At 36.9% G+C, this 20,526-nt stretch overlaps 11 protein-coding genes across 11 annotated transcripts; 7 read left to right on the plus strand and 4 right to left on the minus strand.

The window, feature by feature from the left end:
- Positions 1–59: 59 nt before the first annotated feature.
- AC631_00750 (uncharacterized protein) lies at positions 60–1,235 on the minus strand (the record flags this gene model as incomplete). The annotated part of the gene is made up of 1 exon (XM_015609580.1): positions 60–1,235. The coding sequence occupies one exon, from the start codon at positions 1,233–1,235 to the stop codon at positions 60–62; it is 1,176 nt and encodes a 391-aa protein (XP_015469536.1).
- Positions 1,236–1,586: 351 nt separating this feature from the next.
- AC631_00751 (tRNA (cytosine-5-)-methyltransferase) lies at positions 1,587–3,710 on the plus strand (the record flags this gene model as incomplete). The annotated part of the gene is made up of 1 exon (XM_015609581.1): positions 1,587–3,710. One exon carries the CDS (start codon positions 1,587–1,589, stop codon positions 3,708–3,710), a length of 2,124 nt encoding a protein of 707 aa, XP_015469537.1.
- A 48-nt stretch (positions 3,711–3,758) lies between these two features.
- AC631_00752 (uncharacterized protein) lies at positions 3,759–4,355 on the minus strand (the record flags this gene model as incomplete). Its single annotated transcript, XM_015609582.1, has 1 exon — positions 3,759–4,355. The coding sequence occupies one exon, from the start codon at positions 4,353–4,355 to the stop codon at positions 3,759–3,761; it is 597 nt and encodes a 198-aa protein (XP_015469538.1).
- Positions 4,356–4,521: 166 nt separating this feature from the next.
- On the plus strand, positions 4,522–5,841 carry AC631_00753 (uncharacterized protein; the record flags this gene model as incomplete). The annotated part of the gene is made up of 1 exon (XM_015609583.1): positions 4,522–5,841. One exon carries the CDS (start codon positions 4,522–4,524, stop codon positions 5,839–5,841), a length of 1,320 nt encoding a protein of 439 aa, XP_015469539.1.
- Positions 5,842–6,569: 728 nt separating this feature from the next.
- Positions 6,570–9,812, plus strand: PIM1 (ATP-dependent Lon protease; the record flags this gene model as incomplete). The annotated part of the gene is made up of 1 exon (XM_015609584.1): positions 6,570–9,812. One exon carries the CDS (start codon positions 6,570–6,572, stop codon positions 9,810–9,812), a length of 3,243 nt encoding a protein of 1,080 aa, XP_015469540.1.
- Positions 9,813–9,943: 131 nt separating this feature from the next.
- Positions 9,944–11,284, minus strand: AC631_00755 (uncharacterized protein; the record flags this gene model as incomplete). The annotated part of the gene is made up of 1 exon (XM_015609585.1): positions 9,944–11,284. One exon carries the CDS (start codon positions 11,282–11,284, stop codon positions 9,944–9,946), a length of 1,341 nt encoding a protein of 446 aa, XP_015469541.1.
- A 780-nt stretch (positions 11,285–12,064) lies between these two features.
- Positions 12,065–13,336, plus strand: AC631_00756 (uncharacterized protein; the record flags this gene model as incomplete). The annotated part of the gene is made up of 1 exon (XM_015609586.1): positions 12,065–13,336. The coding sequence occupies one exon, from the start codon at positions 12,065–12,067 to the stop codon at positions 13,334–13,336; it is 1,272 nt and encodes a 423-aa protein (XP_015469542.1).
- A 215-nt stretch (positions 13,337–13,551) lies between these two features.
- On the plus strand, positions 13,552–14,694 carry AC631_00757 (minichromosome maintenance protein; the record flags this gene model as incomplete). Its single annotated transcript, XM_015609587.1, has 1 exon — positions 13,552–14,694. One exon carries the CDS (start codon positions 13,552–13,554, stop codon positions 14,692–14,694), a length of 1,143 nt encoding a protein of 380 aa, XP_015469543.1.
- Positions 14,695–15,484: 790 nt separating this feature from the next.
- Positions 15,485–15,835, plus strand: AC631_00758 (uncharacterized protein; the record flags this gene model as incomplete). The annotated part of the gene is made up of 1 exon (XM_015609588.1): positions 15,485–15,835. The coding sequence occupies one exon, from the start codon at positions 15,485–15,487 to the stop codon at positions 15,833–15,835; it is 351 nt and encodes a 116-aa protein (XP_015469544.1).
- A 1,175-nt stretch (positions 15,836–17,010) lies between these two features.
- Positions 17,011–17,397, plus strand: AC631_00759 (KRE1 domain-containing protein; the record flags this gene model as incomplete). Its single annotated transcript, XM_015609589.1, has 1 exon — positions 17,011–17,397. The coding sequence occupies one exon, from the start codon at positions 17,011–17,013 to the stop codon at positions 17,395–17,397; it is 387 nt and encodes a 128-aa protein (XP_015469545.1).
- A 2,210-nt stretch (positions 17,398–19,607) lies between these two features.
- Positions 19,608–20,372, minus strand: AC631_00760 (S-adenosylmethionine-dependent methyltransferase; the record flags this gene model as incomplete). The annotated part of the gene is made up of 1 exon (XM_015609590.1): positions 19,608–20,372. The coding sequence occupies one exon, from the start codon at positions 20,370–20,372 to the stop codon at positions 19,608–19,610; it is 765 nt and encodes a 254-aa protein (XP_015469546.1).
- Positions 20,373–20,526: the final 154 nt, after the last annotated feature.

Raw genomic sequence — 20,526 nt, forward strand, 5'->3', positions numbered from 1 at the left:
ACCAAACCAACACCAAATAAATAAATAAATAAATCATAAACAGAAATGTGAGTATGTACTTATAACTTCCCACGACATATGGGGCATGAGTCCGAATAGTCAACCCACTTCTTCAAACAACTATAGTGAAATTGATGAGAACAGTTTTTAAGTATCCTCACTTCATCAAGAAAATCATTTGATAAATCATCAAAGCATATTATACACTTCTCGTAACTTCCCATTTTGTGGGGCGTACCTAATTTTTGCATTTGAAAGTTCTTCATTTTGAAATTGAGCAAGCACCGTGCTTTCAAGACCAAAAGCCTTAAACTCAAGTAAGATGACGGTAAGATGTGAAATGGAAATGTATAGAAATACATAAATAGTATCGAGAAAATGCAACCAATTCCAAATCTTATCAAATTTACTAGAAACTCGCAGGTGTATATAACTTTCAACTTTGTATCATTCCATTTAATGGATTCTGTGTTTGATGACTCAAAGTTGGAACTATCCAATGATCCAAATTTGAAAAGCTCGAAACAGTTTAATCCATATTTGATCGTTGTCAATATGATTAAAGGGAATATGTGCAAGATTTCAAACCCAAAAATTGTAATTAATATATTATCCTTAAAGGATACTTTCGAATTTCCAGAATAACTCGATATCACTTCCTGGAAGTATTTGTTTATTAACATGACATCAACCAAATTCAATACTGCTAATCCGATAGAGAACCTTAAGTATTGGAATTTCAATGTTGATGCATCATGCACGTCACTGGCGGTCATATAAACACGGCCAATACTCAAATAATGAAAGCATTTCAACAAGAAAACACACAAGAACAATCCGCCATACTTTAATAGCTCGTGTCTCACCAGTAAATCGTTGGTGGCTTTATCATCGTTCCTGATGGTGCTATAGTAAAATATCAAAAATCCAAAACAAAATTCCCATGCAGTATAACTGATCTTGTCCTTCAAGTTTCGTATCTCATTACTCGTCAATCTCCCAAACACAACCCATATCACGAAATTCGTCAATAAAAATATTCCAATCAAACAAAGATTAACTAGTTTAAAATTAAACGACAGAATCGATGTTATTGATGACGCTAGCGTATTATAATAGCTATTAACTGCATAATATGGATTCAAATCTAATCCTATTGGTCTTATGTATCCATTCGGCGCCCTGAAGTCAAATTTCTTATAAATCGAGACACCTAGACAAGCTCCCACCTTCATATCTGTTAGTATTCTATATGTCCTGTCCCAAAACCCCTAACCCAATTTCTTTTCAAAAAAAATTCACTTACGGCACTATATCCAAGTCTCTTATTAGAGGGTATAGTCATTAACCCAGCTTCAATATATATAGTATTAGAATAAACCTAGAAGAAGAAGACCATTGTATCAATTTCACCGCTATAATCACAAGATGACAGATGTGGTTGTATTTATCACGTGATATCATTTTAAAAATCCATCGCTCTGGTTTGTAGCCTTAGACTAAAAACATCTGAAAAATTTTGATAGAACCATTAGGACTAGTATTGAATGGCCTATTTGAAGACACTAATCAACAATTTATTAGGAATGGGTAAACGGAATTTCAGAAAAAATAAAGGAGGAAATAATAAAAAGAACTTTGGGAAACGATCCGAAGTTCATGATAGAGAAAAATCGTGGACTGAAGCCGTGAGGGAGAGTGAGAAATGGGAAACTTATTACAAGGCTATGAACATTATTCCAGAGGAAGAATGGGATACTTTCAAGAAGCATTGTCAAGAAAATTTGCCATTGACATTTAGAATCACCGGGTCGAGAGCACATGCTAACGAGATCAAGGAAAACTTCATCAAGAATCACGTTTCCAAGTTGCAAGATGCTGAGTTTGAAGGGGTCAAGTTGACCCCAAGAAACTTATCGTACTACCCAAATGAGCTTGGATGGCAAATAGACGTTTCCAAGGCGGTTATCAGAAAGAACGAGGAATTTGCAAAGACACAGCGTTTCTTGGTTATCGAAACTGAAGTTGGAAACATTTCCAGACAAGAAGCTGTTTCGATGATTCCACCTTTGTTGATGGATATTAAGCCACACCACGCCGTTTTTGACATGTGTGCTGCACCAGGGTCTAAGACTGCACAATTGGTTGAAGCTTTACATTCTGATGATGATAATAAGTTAGCAACAGGATTTGTCTTAGCCAATGACTCCGATTATAAGAGATCGCATATGTTGGTCCATCAAGTGAAACGTTTGAATTCTCCTAACTTTATGGTTGTTAACCACGATGCACAATTATTCCCAAGAATCAGATTAAATGGCGCTAGCGAATTTTTGAAATTTGACAGAATCTTGTGTGACGTTCCATGTTCCGGTGATGGTACCATGAGAAAGAATGTCAATGTATGGAAGGATTTCACCGTTGGTAACGCATTGGGATTGCATTCATTGCAAATAAATATTTTAAACAGAGGATTACAATTGTTGAAGAAAGGTGGTAGATTAGTGTACTCAACCTGTTCTTTATCTCCAGTTGAAAACGAAGCTGTGGTTGCTGCTGCCTTAAGAAAATGGGGAAACCAAGTTAAATTAGTCAACTGTGATAATGAATTACCTGGTTTAGTCAGACGTAATGGTGTGAGAGACTGGAAGGTTTTCGGTAAGGATATGCAAATTAGAGAAAAAGGAGCTGAAGATGTTGCTGATACCGTTTTCCCTCCAACTGAAGAAGAAGGAAACACATTTGGTTTAGAAAATTGTATTAGGGTTTACCCACATTTACAAAATACTGGTGGGTTTTTCATTGCTGTACTTGAAAAGACTGATCCAGAAGGTGCAAAGAGAATAGCTGAAGATGACAAAGAAGAAAGTTCTAAAAAGCAAAAGACTGATGAGCAATCAAATGCCGTGGAAACTATTGATAAACCACAGCCACAAAGAAAGGAAAAGTTACCAAGAGATGCTAATGAAGAACCATTTATCTTCTTAGATCCTGAACATCCTCAATTAGCTAAATGTTGGCCATTCTACGATTTCAAGGAGAGCTTCCCTCGTGACTCCACATTAGTTAGAAATGCAACTGGTGAGCCATTGAGAACTATTTACTATGTTTCGTCTATATTGAAAGAAATTTTAACAATTGAAGAACAGAAATTAAAGGTCATTCATGCTGGTATCAAGTTATTTGTCTCCCAAAGAAACGATACTGGAAATTGTCCTTGGAGAGTGCAAAACGAATCTTTGCACACTATTAAGTCATTCTTGGGGGATAAAAGACATTTGAGCTGCAATTTGAAATTATTAGAATTATTGTTTCAAGAAGCTTTCCCAAAGATTCAGGCTATCAAAGATTCAGCTATAGATACTGAATTTTCATCTAGATTGGATGCAATGGAAGAAGGATGTGTTTTCTTAACTGTTAAGAGAGAAGGCGATGATTTAGAAGATTTATTCTTACCATTATGGAAGGGTAAAACTAATGTCAACTTAATGGTCAATAAGAAAGATACCCATGAATTACTTTATAGAGTTTTCGGTATCGAAACCACTGCTAAGGATGCCGGAAAAGAAGCCATTTACCAAAAGAACCTTGAAGCTGTTAGAAAAGTCCGTGATTCTGCTGAGCCAGAATCCGGTGCCACCAGTGAGCTCGACTCAAGTGCCCCTCCAGCGGAGTCTGAATCTGAGTCTACTACCAAAACTAATGTTTAATTGTATATTACATCGTAAATATTATAATCATAGCTATGAATTTCGAATCTAATCCAGATCTGTATCTGTATCTATGCTTGAGTCTGTACTACTAGAACTAGAACCTGATTCCAGTGATTCCAGCGACGAATCTTCGCCATCTCCTATCACGTCATATACCATATCATCCTGTTCAAGGAACATTTGTGCTGCAGATTCATCTATTAATTCATCTGCCCATGATTCCACCATCATGCCAAATGCTAACAACGATGTTTCGTCTAAACTTCTTTCCACTTTTTTATATGAATCACTTTTAGCTATCTTCTTGCTAGTATAATAATGTAGCACATTAAGCAATTCTGGGTCTGGAAGGTTAATGTCTGATGGGAATTCTTCTCGATATTTTATGGGTATCTTGACCCGTGTTGTGTTTAATGATTGAAGAATTTCATCCGCCGGTATTGCTGTTCCATGATTCTTGAATATTTCGTCAATATCACTTGCGTCCTTGTCTATGACTAAATCAAGCTGATTGTCTTTGATAGAGACTGAATGAGATGAGTTTTTAAGTTTACTTTGATCTATGACAACTCCTTTTCGAAATTCATCGTTACAAGCCTGGTATATTGTAGCAGTTATGGAGTCTCCTTTCGTTGCATTCATAGTTAATAATATTCGATACTAATGGCATATATTACTAGCCGGTTGATTTAGACTAGTATAAAATCTTTTTGTAACGGTTTGCAGCGAGGGGTCTAAATATTTCAATGTTTACAAATTAAGGCTCTCAAGCGATTTTTTTAAAATCAAGTTCTTCCTAGTACATAGTATGGCAGCATCACTTCAGGATCCTTTCCTATTGCAAAGGGAGATCCAGCAACTCGAACAGAATGATGAGCAACGAAAAAACCTCATCAAATTATCGATTTTAAAAATATTTTATCAATCGAAATCGAACAACAAGGCCCCATCACATACGATTGATAACTCTAATTCTGCAAGTGCATCACGAATTGCAGAGCTAACAAAGAAGAACCACGATTATGAGTTGACTATAAACAAATTGAAACAGCTGCATACAACTAAAGAGAAATTACAAGAATCTAAACTAGAATCGTTGAGAGACGAAATCGGGAAGTTAAAACAACAGCTTAAAGATCAAACACGTAACAAATTACAAGTGCCGACATTAAGCCAATTTCAGCCGACCTTGGAACCAAGTTCATCACGTCCATCTAGTGCATTTTCTACTTCGCCCTATGTCAACAAAATAATGTTCAATCAAGGGTCTGGGGGACTCGCAAAAAACTACTTATCACCAACTGTTAACTCCATAAATAAGTCGATTTTTGCTTCAGACTCCAAGTCAAGTATTCTATCACCTATACAGCATAAAAGGAAAGTATTAGTTCCTACAAAAGCAAAACGGGAATATACTAATTATAACTCCATGAAGAAACAATTTGAGCAAAACGGAAACTTACCACAGAAAGAAAGCACTGTCGAGCCTGAGACGCCTAATAAGCGAATAACTAGAGCTGCCTCGAAAAAATCGTCTTCCCCTGTTACAACACCTACCCGACATTCATCCAACAACACGAATCGTTCATCACCATCCGTACAAACTGCCGATCTCACCCCCAGTAGACTTCCAAATAACGGCGAGCTCTTTGACGATAAGATGAGATCATTGGATGATGTCATCAATAAGTCTTTTACTAGTGCAAATGCCAGTGAAGCTGAAAATGATGCTCCGGATGCTAACTCAACGACTATAGAGAGTATTTCTTCTAGGACAACAGGCAGAGGGACCCATATGTCTGAAGACGAAACGTTTGCTAGTGCCAATTCATCGCTAGCAAAATCATCGGAGAAAAAGGACAAAAAGAAGAAAAAATTACGACTTTGGAAATCCGAAGTATCTAAGGTATCGATATCTTCTCCAAATGACAAAACCTCGAAAAATAGAAATAAAGGTTTACATCTCGAGGATGAAGGTTTGAATACTTTGAACTATTATCAGGACGAAAACTTCCTTAATGACAACAACGACACTCCGAAGATGTCCAGGAAAAGGAAAAATGATGAAAGTGAAACAACTCCACTCACCTTTAAGAAAAAAAAGAAGAATGTTTTCAAAATTGATTAGCATCAAACTTTCTAGTTATGCGCATTACCCTATCTGGTCTCTGTAATGTTTAATGAAACAGCTGACATTTTACCCCAGGAAACAGACTCATCCGAAGATCAGCTGTTATGAACTTAAGACAACTATGCTCACGTGGAAGAAAGGATACTATATTAAGCTCATAATGCTGACTATAATTAGGCATCGGGGATATCAAGACCTTCCCCGGTTATGAATTATAGCAAAAAGCTATGGGTCAAACTTTTAGTCATTAGCAAGCTTAGTCTTCAAGGAGCACACAACAGTTAATATCACAAATTCTTTTGCAAAGAGGCATAAAGCATATCTATTTAAAGCTGGTTCCGTCTGTTATAGCATTGAATGATGCAAGGTTTAGTAGAATCTAGAAATGTTACTTCTTATTACGAAGAATTTCTTGTAATTTTTTTAGGCCTAAAATTCATCGTTTTGTATCTTTTTATCTTAACTTGCATATTTTAATCAACTGATGGGCTTAAATCCCCCAGCATATATACGGCTTCTCCCCAATCTATATCTCCATACCTTCCACCTTTAAGTATGTAGTCATAAATATATATAGTCATGTGACTTAAACTACAATAATGAGAAACCGACCTCGAGCGATCACCGAAGGTCGTTGAAGCTCACGATAATTAGTAATTTCCACAAGAGATCTATCATACATATAGAAGATATAATTCACAGATAGGTCGTTATAGAGATTTATTATGCTTAGACCAAGAACTTACGTACGTAAGTTGGCTTGGAGATGTCCAAGAACATCACAATTAGGGCTAAGATTGGCTACGAGTGTATCTAGTCCTAAAACATTGCCACTTCAAATGAATTTTGATATTTCACATTCACAGTCTGCATTTAGAGCCTATCAGGATATTATACATAGAAATAAAAGTGTTAGTGATGATGAACCCTCACAGAGGTCTGAAAATGAAAATAATCCGTCTGAAACCGACAAGGAATCTAATCAAGATCCGGAGACGCCAGAGAAAGACAAGGAGCTGGAAAATGATAAAGAACAAGAAAATGAGAAAGATATTGAGAATGATAATAAAGTATCGTCTGAATCTAATGAAACCGTGCCAACGGCCTCATCGAATACAGGTGGAGCGGCAGCCCCACCTAGCGGTAACAATAATGGAGATGATCCAGATGATTCGAACCCTCTGCTTCCAGTTGATCCTGTTACTGGGTTGTATCCACCGTTATTGGCTATTCCTATGAAGGACCGTCCTCCACTTCCGGGTCGTCCATTCGCAATTAATGTCACAGACCCTGAGGTGATTAGGTCCATATACACCATCATTGATAAAAGAGAACCATACTTTGTATTGTTTCATGTAAAAGATTCTAATGAACCAGATACTGATGTTATAAATAAGAAAGACTCGGTGTATGATATAGGGGTCCATTGTCAAATTATTAGACATACCACCCCTAGACCTGGGGTATTTAATGTTTTAGGTTACCCTCTTGAAAGATGTAAATTAGAGGAATTAACCACCCCAAGTAGTCAAAAGGAGGCTAAATCTGATGCGCCTGTAAAGGATGATGGAGAAAACTTCCCAACGTCTTATTTGAAGGGCCTCAATGTTTCATATGCAACAGTTAAACCAGTCGAAGATGAGCCTTATGATAAATCATCTGCAGAAATTCGTTCATTGGTTGAATCATTGAAAACATTGTTAAGTAAAATGGGTGGTAAGAACCCACTTGAAAAGCTTCAGATTAAAGAAGGAACTGACTTGATTAGTGATCCATCTAAATTTGCCGATTTTGTTGGTTCCACCATACATGGAGATCCAAAAAAGATTCAAGAAATATTAGAAACTTTGAATATTGAGACAAGGTTATCAAGGGCACTAGAATTATTGAAAGTGGAACTTAAGGCTAGTTTAATTAAAGAAAGTACTATACATAATTTGAGTACTAAAGCAGATGAATATCAGACCCGTCTTTTCATTAAGGAATTCATTAAGGAATTGCAAAAGCGTGCAGGTATTTCTGAATCGGATGATAAGAAGACTTCCAAATTTGATGAAAGGCTTAAACATTTGAAACTTACAGATGAAGCTATGGAAGCATACAATGCTGAAAAGGCTAAGATGGAAAACCAGAACGAACATTCTAGTGAATTAGGTGTTAGCGAAAGGTATTTAGATTGGTTGACGTCTATTCCATGGGGAGTTTACTCAAAAGACCATTTCAATATTAAGCAAGCAAGAGAAGTTTTAGAGCGTGATCATTATGGTTTGAAGGATGTTAAGGACCGTATTTTGGAATTCATTTCTTTAGGTAAGGTTTCTGGTAAAGTTGATGGTAAGATTTTATGTTTGGCAGGTCCTCCAGGTACCGGTAAAACATCTATTGCCAAATCTATTGCTGAATCATTGAATCGTAAATATGTGAGAATTGCTATGGGTGGTATACAAGATGTTCATGAAGTTAAAGGGCATAGAAGGACTTATGTCGGTTCTATTCCAGGTCGTATTATATCTGCTTTAAAACAAGCTAAAACATCAAATCCTTTAATGTTAATCGATGAAATCGATAAGCTAGATTTGAGCCGTGGTGGTGGTGCTGCTTCAGCATTCTTAGAGATCTTAGATCCGGAACAAAACAATGCATTCGTAGATAACTACATTGATGTTAAAGTTGATTTATCAAAGGTTTTATTTGTTTGTACAGCAAACTACTTAGGAAATATCCCAGCTCCTTTGAGAGATCGTATGGAGATTATTGACGTCTCTGGGTATACCAATAATGAAAAAATTGAAATTGCTAAAAGACACTTGATTCCTGAAGCTAGTAAGAAGGCGGGCTTAGAAACCAATCATGTTCTTATCACCAACGAAACTATTTCTAGATTGATTGAAAAATACTGTCGTGAAAGTGGTCTCAGAAACATTAAGAAGTTAATCACTAGAATTTTCAGTAAAGCATCTCTCAAGATTGTGGAAGAAATTGAAACCAAAGAAGCTCTTAATGCCCCTAAAGAAAAAGATACTGTTACAGCAGGTTCTGCCGAGGTGAACGATAATAAAGAAGCTACTCATTCGAGCACTCCTCACTCAGAGAATGCTGATGAAAATGTGGCAGATGTTCAAGCCAAATCTAAATCCACACTTGAAACAGCCGGAACGAAAGAAAAGAATGAAGCTAATAAAGAAAATAAACAATCTGAAAATGATGAAAAGCCAGAAGCAAAATTTGTTATTCCTGAGGATATTAAATTAGAAATCACGCCTGAAAACTTGAAAGATTATGTTGGTCCAGAAATTTACACTAGAGACCGTGTATATGATATTCCACCGCCTGGTGTTGCAACTGGTCTTTCTTACAGCACTTCAGGTAATGGTGATGCTCTTTACATCGAATCGATCTTAACACATTCAATTGGATCTGGATCTGGAGTTCCAGGCATGCATGTCACTGGTAGTTTGAAGGATGTTATGAAGGAGTCTGCGTCTATCGCATATTCGTTTGCTAAACTGTTTATGGCTAAGAATTATCCAGATAACAGATTTTTTGAAGCAGCCGACATTCATATTCATTGTCCAGATGGTGCAATTCCAAAAGATGGTCCATCTGCTGGTATTTCTTTTACATCTTCGTTGATTTCATTAGCAATTAATGAATCCTTGCCTCCAACTGTAGCCATGACAGGTGAAATAACTGTCACTGGAAGAGTATTACCAGTAGGTGGTTTGAGGGAAAAAATATTAGGTGCTAAGAGATACGGTTGTGATACTATAATCTTCCCTAAAGATATTGAAAATGAACTTGAAGAAATCCCAGACGAAGTCAAAGAAGGCGTCACATTTATTCCAGTCGAATGGTATCAAGAAGTCTTTGATAAGATTTTCCCTAAAAGTACCGCTCAAAAATGTAATGAAGTATGGAAGGAAGAATTTGCCAAATTGGACCTGAAAAAAAAAAATAAGAAGAAATGATTAAGGTTTAAAGCATTATTTGTTGAAGTGATGATCTGTAATTATTGGTGTATATTTGTACATATTTTATTTAATCCAATTTACGTTATTTCATAATAATATTGAAAATTCCAAGTAATGTAAAATGGGTATTACTTATCTTTTTTCTTCTGTATCTCACTAAAAAAATCTCTTACTTCTTCTTCAGTAACCACTTTCCCCTGTTCAGCAAATGGCTTAAAAAATTCTTTCAACTTAGAGCTGATCTTTTCATATGCTTGGAGCCCTTCAATAGCCTGATCTCTAGGCATTGACAGAAGGGCATCTGTACCTAGGTCATATAATGATCCAGTTGTGGAATTTTCACCCTCATTATCTTCAGGGCATTCATAAATTGGATCATCAAGATATAAATATTCATTGTTACATAAAAATTCATGAAGCTTCGAATCATGTGAAATGGTATTCTTGATCTCTAGTAAGCGGTCTCTAAAATCAGGCTGTAAGAATATGGAATATGAAACTTCATGATCTGGATCAATTTTAATTTTCTTCGATTTAGGGGCATCATAATCTTTGTCGATCACTTTTTCATATTGCTCTTTCCAATCTGACGTTGATTCAACTCCATTAAAATGAGGTAATTTCGTAAGAGTGACTTTCTTATCATTTTCGATCTCTTTGAAAATATGTCTAAACTCTTTAACACATTTCCAGCAAATGAACAGGTCAAATTCTTCTAGATCTGGAAAGTAAGGAACCGAATATGTCTTTGGGGGTGTTTGCTTAACTTCTATATCTGCTCTCGCATCCTCTCCTGGAGGAGATAATTTATGTAAACAGTTCTTCCCTTGTTCATGTCGTTTGGTCTCATTGTGCTTGCGAATAGTACCCGGTTTGTATCCTAAGATACATTCATCGTGAAACCAATCTTCACCACACGTAAAGCCAAAATAGCATTGAATCATATTCCCTGTTTCTTCAAGAGGATTGTATGGCTTCTCACACGAGCAGAATAATCCCTGAAAATTCTGGTTATATATATTTGACAGTGATGGTATATCCTCCGCTGGCATTCTTATATCATGACTCTTAGATGGGCCACTAGTCGAATATCCCGTCCTTGGTATTGATGGTCTGCGCTCGTTCTCTTCTCTTTTTAATCTCAATTTGCATCCGCCATCAATCGTTTTTGACATCTTGGTTGTACCACAGTCGCAGACGAAATTTCGTTTCGTAAATAACTCTACAAGCTCGTGTGACGAATGACATTGAATAGAACACGAATAACAGACTCCAATTTTCTCGTTATTTTCATTAGAACACGTAATGCAAGCAAAAATTGGCTGTCTTAGTTCACCCTTTTCATACGTGCACTCGCTGGGGTCGAAAGGCATTAATTCTCTCGCCTCTTTCTCCAATTTATCACGCGATTTGATGTAATCAACCGCCGTCAATGAATCTGGCTCCTCGTCTTCTCTTTTGGAATTCATTTTGCCTGCTGGTTATATCCAATCTTTCTTATCATCCATGTTGATTCACGTCTTAATCGACTTCTAAATAGGCTCAATACGATCACGTGATGTATCTTCCATTATGGTGATTTTGCACCCAATATTCCGTTTCCCGTCATAACAAGCACATCCTTACGGGATTTATTGGTCGGGAGGCTTCGTGACAGATTATAGCTTGAACTAGTGTTAATATAAAGTAATTTTGGTAGGTGTGTATTTTTCAAGAAATTCGATAAAAATATGAAAATCTTACCATACGCAGATATAAATTAACTCCTTTAGAAACTTTTACTTAATTGTACATAAAAATCTAAAGGGAAACATCACATGTAGATGCCTTCCATTTAAACCATCGTTAGCAGTGAATGTTTATACAGAAAACTGGTCACTATTTAAGACTTACAACATGACTACAAAACCAGTAAAGTTCTACTATTAAGTCCTCAGTTGAACAAAACGAAACACTAGTATATCACGTACTCATAGATCGAATCCGTATTTCATATCATCTGTCCTGTAAATATCTTTCCCCACCAATACTTCTGTTGCAGCGAGATCTCTTGTCTTTGTGCTCTCAGAAAATCAGAATTATACATCCAGACATCAGCTAAATATTTACACCAACAATTATCCCGAATAGGCAAAAATGGATTTAATTAAACGCGTCAAAAAAAGTTCTCTAAACATAACCTGGCAAATTTACTTCAAGTCTTTTCTTTCTAACCAATTGTTGATTAATAGGTTTATATACAAGCAAAAATGTCTAGTCCCACAGGTAACTCAAGAAAGAGACAGGCAGATGAAGATGATGCGATGTCACATCCATCTTCGCCTCCAATAGGACAAAGTCCACAATTACCGCCATCGTCGCCAGCGATTCCATTCGAAGAGGGGGACGAAGAGGACGAAATTCATAATGATGTTGAAGATTTGAATCCATCAGACGAAGAGGATGGAGAAGACTTGATGGATAATATGGAAAATGATTATAAAAGGAATGAAAAACAGGATACGTACGATTTAGGAGATGGAAATATTGATGATGAAGAATACGAAGAGATGGATGCAGCCACAAGAAGAAGAATTGACAGTCAATTGAATAAACGTGATGCTTTATTGGGAGATGCGATGGGTAATAGATCGAGGCGCCAGGCATTTTTGGAAGATGAAGGCGATGAGGACAATATAGACGATATCGATGAGTATGGATTACCGATTCAAAGAAGAAGAAGAAGACAATATGACGAAGATGCAGACGAATTCATGGGAGATGTGGAGATTGATCCGTTCAACGAAGAGTTGTCGCTTGAGAGTTTGACTGATATAAAAGCCCCAAGCATAACTGAATGGATCGTGCAGCCTGCAGTTTCGAGATCTATTGCGAGAGAATTGAAGTCATTTTTGTTGGAATACACTGATGACAAAGGTAGATCTGTCTATGGTGCCAGAATTCGTACTCTAGGTGAGATCAATGCCGAGTCATTGGAGGTCTCTTACGATCATTTGGCAGACTCGAAAGCTATATTGGCATTGTTTTTGGCTACATCACCAACCGAGATGTTAAAGATTTTTGATATAGTTGCGATGGAGGCTACTGAATTGCATTATCCTAACTATTCACAAATTCATCAGGAGATTCACGTTAGAATTTCCAACTTTCCTAACCACTTAAACTTGAGAGATCTTAGAGAAACTAACCTTAATAATTTGGTGAAAATAAGTGGTGTTGTAACTAGAAGAACAGGCGTCTTTCCACAATTGAAATATGTTAAATTTGATTGTCTTAAATGTGGTGTCGTGTTGGGACCATTCATTCAAGACTCCAACACGGAAGTCAAGATATCATTCTGTACTAATTGTCATGTTAAAGGGCCGTTCAGAATTAATTCTGAAAAACTTTATACCGTAATTACCAGAGAATTACTTTGCAGGAAGCTCCTGGTACTGTTCCAGCTGGTAGATTACCAAGACACAGAGAAATTGTTTTGTTATGGGATCTTGTCGATGCTGCTAAACCAGGTGAAGATATAGAAGTAACAGGTATTTATAAAAATAATTATGATGGGCAATTAAATGCTAAAAATGGTTTCCCTGTGTTTGCTACTGTGATAGAGGCTAACTCGATCAGAAGAAAAGAAAGCAGTGTATCTGGCGATGGAGTTATAAATTCGTGGACCGAAGAGGATGAGAGAGAATTCAGAAAGTTATCTCAAGAGCGTGGTATTATTGATAAATTAATAGCGTCTATGGCTCCATCTATATATGGGCATAAAGACATTAAAACGGCTTTAGCATGTTCGTTATTTGGAGGTGTTCCAAAGGACGTAAATGGGAAGCATTCTATTAGAGGTGATATAAACGTCTTATTACTAGGTGATCCTGGTACTGCCAAATCGCAAATCTTGAAATATGCAGAAAAAACTGCAAATAGAGCTGTGTTTGCAACTGGTCAAGGTGCATCTGCGGTTGGTTTGACTGCATCGGTTCGTAAGGATCCAATTACCAGAGAATGGACTTTGGAAGGTGGTGCTTTGGTTCTTGCAGATAAAGGTACTTGTCTTATTGATGAATTTGATAAGATGAACGATCAAGACAGAACATCTATTCACGAAGCTATGGAACAGCAATCTATTTCTATATCTAAGGCAGGTATTGTCACTACATTACAAGCCAGATGTGCAATTATTGCTGCCGCCAATCCAAACGGTGGTAGATACAATTCTACTTTGCCTCTTTCACAAAACGTGGATTTAACGGAACCTATCTTATCGAGATTTGATATATTATGTGTCGTACGAGATTTAGTCAACCCTGAACTGGATGAGAGGTTAGCAAATTTCGTTGTTGATTCGCATATGAGATCTCATCCATCACAAACAGAAGACCTAGAAGATGATGAAGATGATTTAAACAATGCTGATGATGACGAAGCTATGGATGACGACCAACCAGAAAACACACCCACGCGATCAAATAATAAAAAACAAACCAGAAAACAAAAGATCAATCAATTGAACAAAGAAAGAGAAAGCGAAATCTCCCCTATTTCCCAGGACCTTTTAGTAAAGTACTTGAACTACGCTCGTATCAAGATCCATCCTAAATTGCATCAAATGGACATGGATAAAGTATCCAGAGTCTATGCAGATTTAAGAAGAGAGTCTATTTCAACTGGTTCATTTCCAATCACTGTTCGTCACTTGGAAAGTATATTACGTATTGCTGAATCTTTTGCTAAGATGAGGTTGTCTGATTTCGTGAGTCAAAGTGACTTAAACAGGGCAATTAAAGTCAGTATCGATAGTTTTGTTGGAACTCAAAAGATTACCGTTCGTAGACAATTACAGAAATCGTTTATGAAGTATACCTTACCAACCAGAAGAAGTTAATCTATATTATTCTATCAGTGTATTATTTAGTGTTAAAGGTTATATTAATATATGTTATTTTCATACTGTATATAACGTGTATATTTTCTATACGCGTACGACAGATATCAAAGCTCATTTAATTAAAAGAGTAATAACATCAATATAGAGGTTTATGCTGAAGTAATGTTGAACCTAGATGAGTAAGTATATTGAATGATGAATTAGTAAGTTAACACGAGGACTAACACGAAAAAGAACTATCGAGGCGATCAAATTATGCAAACATATACCAGAATCCGATGTTGAGGAAATTTGCTCCAAAGCTATTGAATTATTAATCGAAGAGGCTAATATTCAGCATGTTGACACACCAGTAACTATATGCGGAGATATACATGGTCAATTGCATGACTTAATAACGTTGTTCAAGACAGGTGGAGAATGTCCGCAAACGCAGTACTTGTTCTTAGGTGATTTTGTAGATAGAGGGTTCTATTCGTTAGAGAGCTTTTTATTGTTATTAGCATTAAAAGTGAGGTATCCTGATAAGATAACGTTAATTCGAGGGAACCATGAGTCGAGACAGATAACCACCGTTTATGGATTTTATGATGAATGCGTTCGTAAGTATGGTTCTGTGAACGTATGGCGATATTGTTGCGAAGTGTTTGATTACCTCTCGCTAGGAGCAATTGTTGGTGGAAAGGGAGGCGTGTTCAGCATTCATGGTGGGTTGAGTCCCGATATAGATACAATTGACCAGATAAGGGTACTCGATAGAAAACAAGAGGTACCACATGAAGGGGGCATGTGTGATTTATTGTGGTCGGACCCCGAATATGTTCCTGGCTGGGCTATATCACCACGAGGAGCAGGTTTCCTTTTTGGTGAGAACGAGGTTAACAAGTTTTTGCAGGTGAATGATATCTCACTCATTGCAAGAGCCCACCAATTGGTAATGGAAGGATACAAGGAAATGTTCAACCAAGGCTTGGTCACTGTATGGTCTGCGCCTAATTACTGTTATAGATGTGGCAATATTGCCCTGGTTCTAACTATAGACGACAACCTAAATCGTAATTACAAAGTGTTCAAGGCTGCATCTCAGGATGTAACTGCTATCCCATCTAAGAAACCACCAGTGGACTACTTCATATAATGACTTCTAGGTTCCGGATATGAGCTCTGTTGTGTCGAGGTCTGAAAATCACTCGAGGGTGAATTATGTATAAATCAGATGTCCTCAAAAGAACATTAAAGCGGCATTATCTCATTGATTGAATTCTATCAATCGTTTTTGGAAGGAAAGTATCCCTAAATGATCAGCCTCGTGTCACAATCGCGTCTAGTATTATGCTTTGTTTGTAACTGTGCAATTCTAATCACCGATATTATTGTTCGGACCGGTCTCTTCACCCTGAATTTAAGCGGATGCACCATAGCCTCGGGCACAAAATTGATAAAGTCATTTCGGCCTTCGAGCATTATACGCGGAAAAAAGTTTTTGCATCATTAGCCAAGAGATGAAATCATACTGAGAATAAGCCTTGAGAAATTATTAATGATAGTAAATACGAGTGACAATAGCTATTTATAAACTACATATTTATAATCTATATATTTACAATATTGATGAGCATACTAAAAAAAGAATTGGCTTAAGTAGATGTAAGGAGTGTTGACAAGAGAGTTTCCTTAATAATGTACTATTCATATTTTTGATATCATGTTTATTCTTAAGCTGGCCAATCGAAGAAATAATAATGATTGGTGTTTACGATAATTCTTTAGTATGAACTTGTTTGTGTAGGATTATGCGATGCCACGAGAACAATTGAAAACAGGTGGCGGACGCTCAATTGTAAAATTTTTTGAATGCAGTGGCTCCCTCGATATCACGTATAGCGGAAATGCGACTACGTACGGAAGTTAGGTCGATGATCCCAAAAGCGCAGAGCATTCCAAAATTATGCAAGGCAGTTTTGCATTTGGGAAGCACCACTTGTTTACCGTAGGCTGGTTTATTGTTTAATATGCGAGGTGAAGTTGGCCTTGACATATTTTCCGTAGAAATTTTAATAAATTTTCAATTCCTTATCTGCTGGTGTAGTAATACTTATAAATTACATTTCCCTGATTTTGTTCATTTTAACTAAGCTGGTATTAGCATATACTTATTTTGGTTTCATTTACATTTATTTTCCATCAGTAGTACATATATCTATACCGTGGTCGCATACACTACTTGACTTTCTATTTAGTGGCTTCATTCATCAACCCTGAAAATATTTTCTATTACACATACTATTCATACGGCTCTTCAACACAGATACAATGAGGTTCTTTTTTTTCATCCTAGCACTTATTACAGTCATAGCTGCTAAAACTACATCCACAACAACAGCTCAAACAACCGTTTGGCGTACAGGTACTAATTCGGAAGGGGTCACAGTTACTACCCAAGCCATTTTCACTCCATCATTTATGTCTACCTATGGAAATGATGATACTGAATCCGTTGCAGCTGGTACTATAGGTTTAGGCTCGCTCAGTGGTACAGTTGGTAAGGTTAGATCTTATACCAGAACCACTATCACAGATTCAGGGGCATTTTCGTTTAAATCCACATTGTCTGCCTCGGATAGAGGAATGGGGTTCCAAAGCTCAGTATTGATAGGATTGCTTTCTGGGTTTGGTTTATTCCTCATGTTTGCATTCTAATTGCGCCATTCGTTCATTTATGCATTCTTTGATTTGCTCGTCGTGCCATTAATTTTGTTTCTTCCGGTTAATCTTATTATCATGGTATAGTACATTTGTTGTATATACTCAAACTACATTTACATACGTTTACATCATCTATATACGTTTACATCATCTACATTTTGTTATAGACTTTTCGCATCAATATATTTTCTTAATATTCATTCGTTTATAGTATATGAACCAGTATTTACCGGCCTTTGGCGAATTTTGATCTTTCTATGGAACTATATGACCTCAAATTTCCCCTAAGCATGGCATGACAGAACCACAGCTCCACAAGTCCATATATGACCACAAACAATCCCTCTAAGCAACATCATCAGAAATGCAAATCACGTGCATACATATCAATTGAAGCTGATAGTAAACTGTGGCATATATGTTGAATGAACTGCTCGCTGGAAAGAACAGCTCTTTATAGATAGAATCCACCAATGACTTCAAGACAACAAGCGGACAGCTCCCGTTCCCCCCTTCTTCGCCAAGGGTATCAGAGCACCGCTGGATCCGATGCCAATGGGTCTGGTAATGCGCACAAGAGATCTACATTTATGGATAGAATCAACTCGATCCAGTTCGCCTCAATATCCCTCGAGAACAAGGGATCGGTCGCCAGAGACCATGTATGTATATCCAGGCGTCCAGTGACCAGAATTTAGTACTAACAAGTCAGATGGCCAACGAAAGAACCTTCTTAGCCTGGCTCCGAACCTCGCTCTCGTTCATCACCATCGGCATTGGCATCACCCAATTATTCAGATTGGAGGACAAACCCTCCACAGTTCTGATTAACCGTTTTGTTGTAGAGTTAGACAACACCAGCCATGCAATCACCGAATACGGCAGGCCTTTAGGGTGTATTTTCATAGTTTTGGGCATACTAACATTACTATTCGGAGTAGTTCGTTATTTCAAGGTACAGCACATGCTAGTGAAGAACTACTACCCGGCTACAAGATTATCTGTCCTAATATTAATATCACTTCTCCTAATAGTGGTAATATCGACTTTTGTTATGGTTATAAAATCGTTTGTATAGCATGCGATATTTAGTACCCATCGCATGGTCTGGTTCAATTCATTTCATATCATTATAGATCATTTATAGCTATTTTAATCTGCACATTTATGCACTACACGTTTCCACGCTCCCATCTTTTCACCACTAGAACACCAAATTGCCAGGCCTTGGTACCATTCTCGTTACAAGGGTTACTTACCTATGGTACTAAATAGCGCACATGATTTATGTCCCTCGAAAAAGTTTTGTGTGTATTTACCGATTTGTCATTTTTTCACGAAAAAATCTCTCCATCACTATGGCGAACTAGGAGCAAATTTCTATATTATTAATAAAAGTTGATTCTTTAGTATAACACCTAATACATAAATAAATTAATACAAAATGGTATGTGGAATGAGCTCAGTAGAGTAGATAGACGAATGCTGAATGATTTGAGACGGATATATTTGAAATAAAAGTGATAGAGGGACATTTAAATCGAAGAGAATGAATACAAGACATGGGCGGCAATAAATCACAAGAGAGATGAAAATTCTTAATAAATCACGAAATGGATGAAATTGAAAGGAAATTCCGATAATATGATATTGGAATACTGTAGTACCGAAAGAAGGCATGTGGAGAACGAATTATAGGAGGAATAGTATGAGAATGATACGAACGTAACCGTCAAATCAGCAGCAATATTAAAAGTTGACGAACATAATACTAACATCATATAGGGTAAAGTTCACGGTTCTTTAGCTCGTGCTGGTAAAGTTAAGTCTCAAACTCCAAAAGTTGACGCTCAAGAAAAGCCAAAGAAGCCAAAGGGTAGAGCTTACAAGCGTTTATTATACACTAGAAGATTCGTTAACGTTACTTTAACTAACGGTAAGAGAAAGATGAATCCATCCCCAGCTTCTCAATAAGCGTGCAGTTTATTGTGTTTATTGTTGGTTTGCAATTATGATTTTATTAATACAATAATTATGTTTATTAGTTTATAATATGGGTTTTTATTCTTTGAATCTAGAATCATATTCTTATTGTTCATAGGTTAATACTATGTCATTATGTATAAAGCACCGTAGTACCGTAGAACTGGGTATATTAGAGAATCGTGTATTATGTTTTAGATGCATGCTATGTACGATGAAAACTACCACTGTGGCACCAAGAAGAACGAATATACCCTAGCTCTAATGTCAATGGTCTCCTCATCTTCTTCAAACATAGGCTTCCAGGTCACCAAGTCAATTTTTTCGGCCTTGAACTCGAAGTCTTCACATGTCTTGAAAAATTCCAAATCCTTCTCCAATAACCATGGTCTGTGAGGAGAAAACACCACTAAACATTTCCCATCCTTCTTGACTGTATCTCTACATGTTTGCAACAATTTCAAGTGTTCGGTGTGGTTAAAAACCAAGTCTGACAAAATAACCAAATCGAACTTGTCATTCTCTTCTATTTCCTTTTCTGTGTCTTTCATTAATGGTTTAGCATCCGCTCCCCATATAAAACCTTTAACCAAAGTCTTCGACAAATCAAGTCCCTGACAGTGATCAAAATTATGCTGGATGTTTGAAATTAAATCAGGATCTGGGTAATCAGTACAGACTACTCTCTTACATTTGTTAATACCGCAAATCAACGAAGGTAGCCCAGCAGCTGCTCCCAATTCCAAAATATCTTTTCCCTTCACCAACTCATCAGCGTGCTCATCAAGATAATCAGCTGTAAAGATACCGGCATTCCATAATAAATGGCCCCATAATGGTGACTTACCAACAAGCCTTAATTCGAGTTCTGCTGGATCGGTTTTATTCTTTCTTTGATACTTGGCAAAATGTGGAGCTGGTGGGGGAGGAGTGAACCCTTCTGGCTCCGCAAACAATCCCGTCTCTATAAGCTCATCATCAGACATCTTGACGACTATATTGCAATATTTATGAAAGAAAACTGAACATGAATAAATATTTCTACTACTTGATAGTGGGTATAATGAGTCACGTGATGGCATCGTAGATATTGGGAATAACTAGTCTAGTAGATGATAATGATAAATAAAGCATATATGC

The sequence above is a fragment of the Debaryomyces fabryi genome (assembly GCF_001447935.2).
Source record: "Debaryomyces fabryi strain CBS 789 chromosome Unknown contig00009, whole genome shotgun sequence".
Classification (NCBI taxonomy): Eukaryota; Fungi; Ascomycota; class Pichiomycetes; order Serinales; family Debaryomycetaceae; genus Debaryomyces; species Debaryomyces fabryi.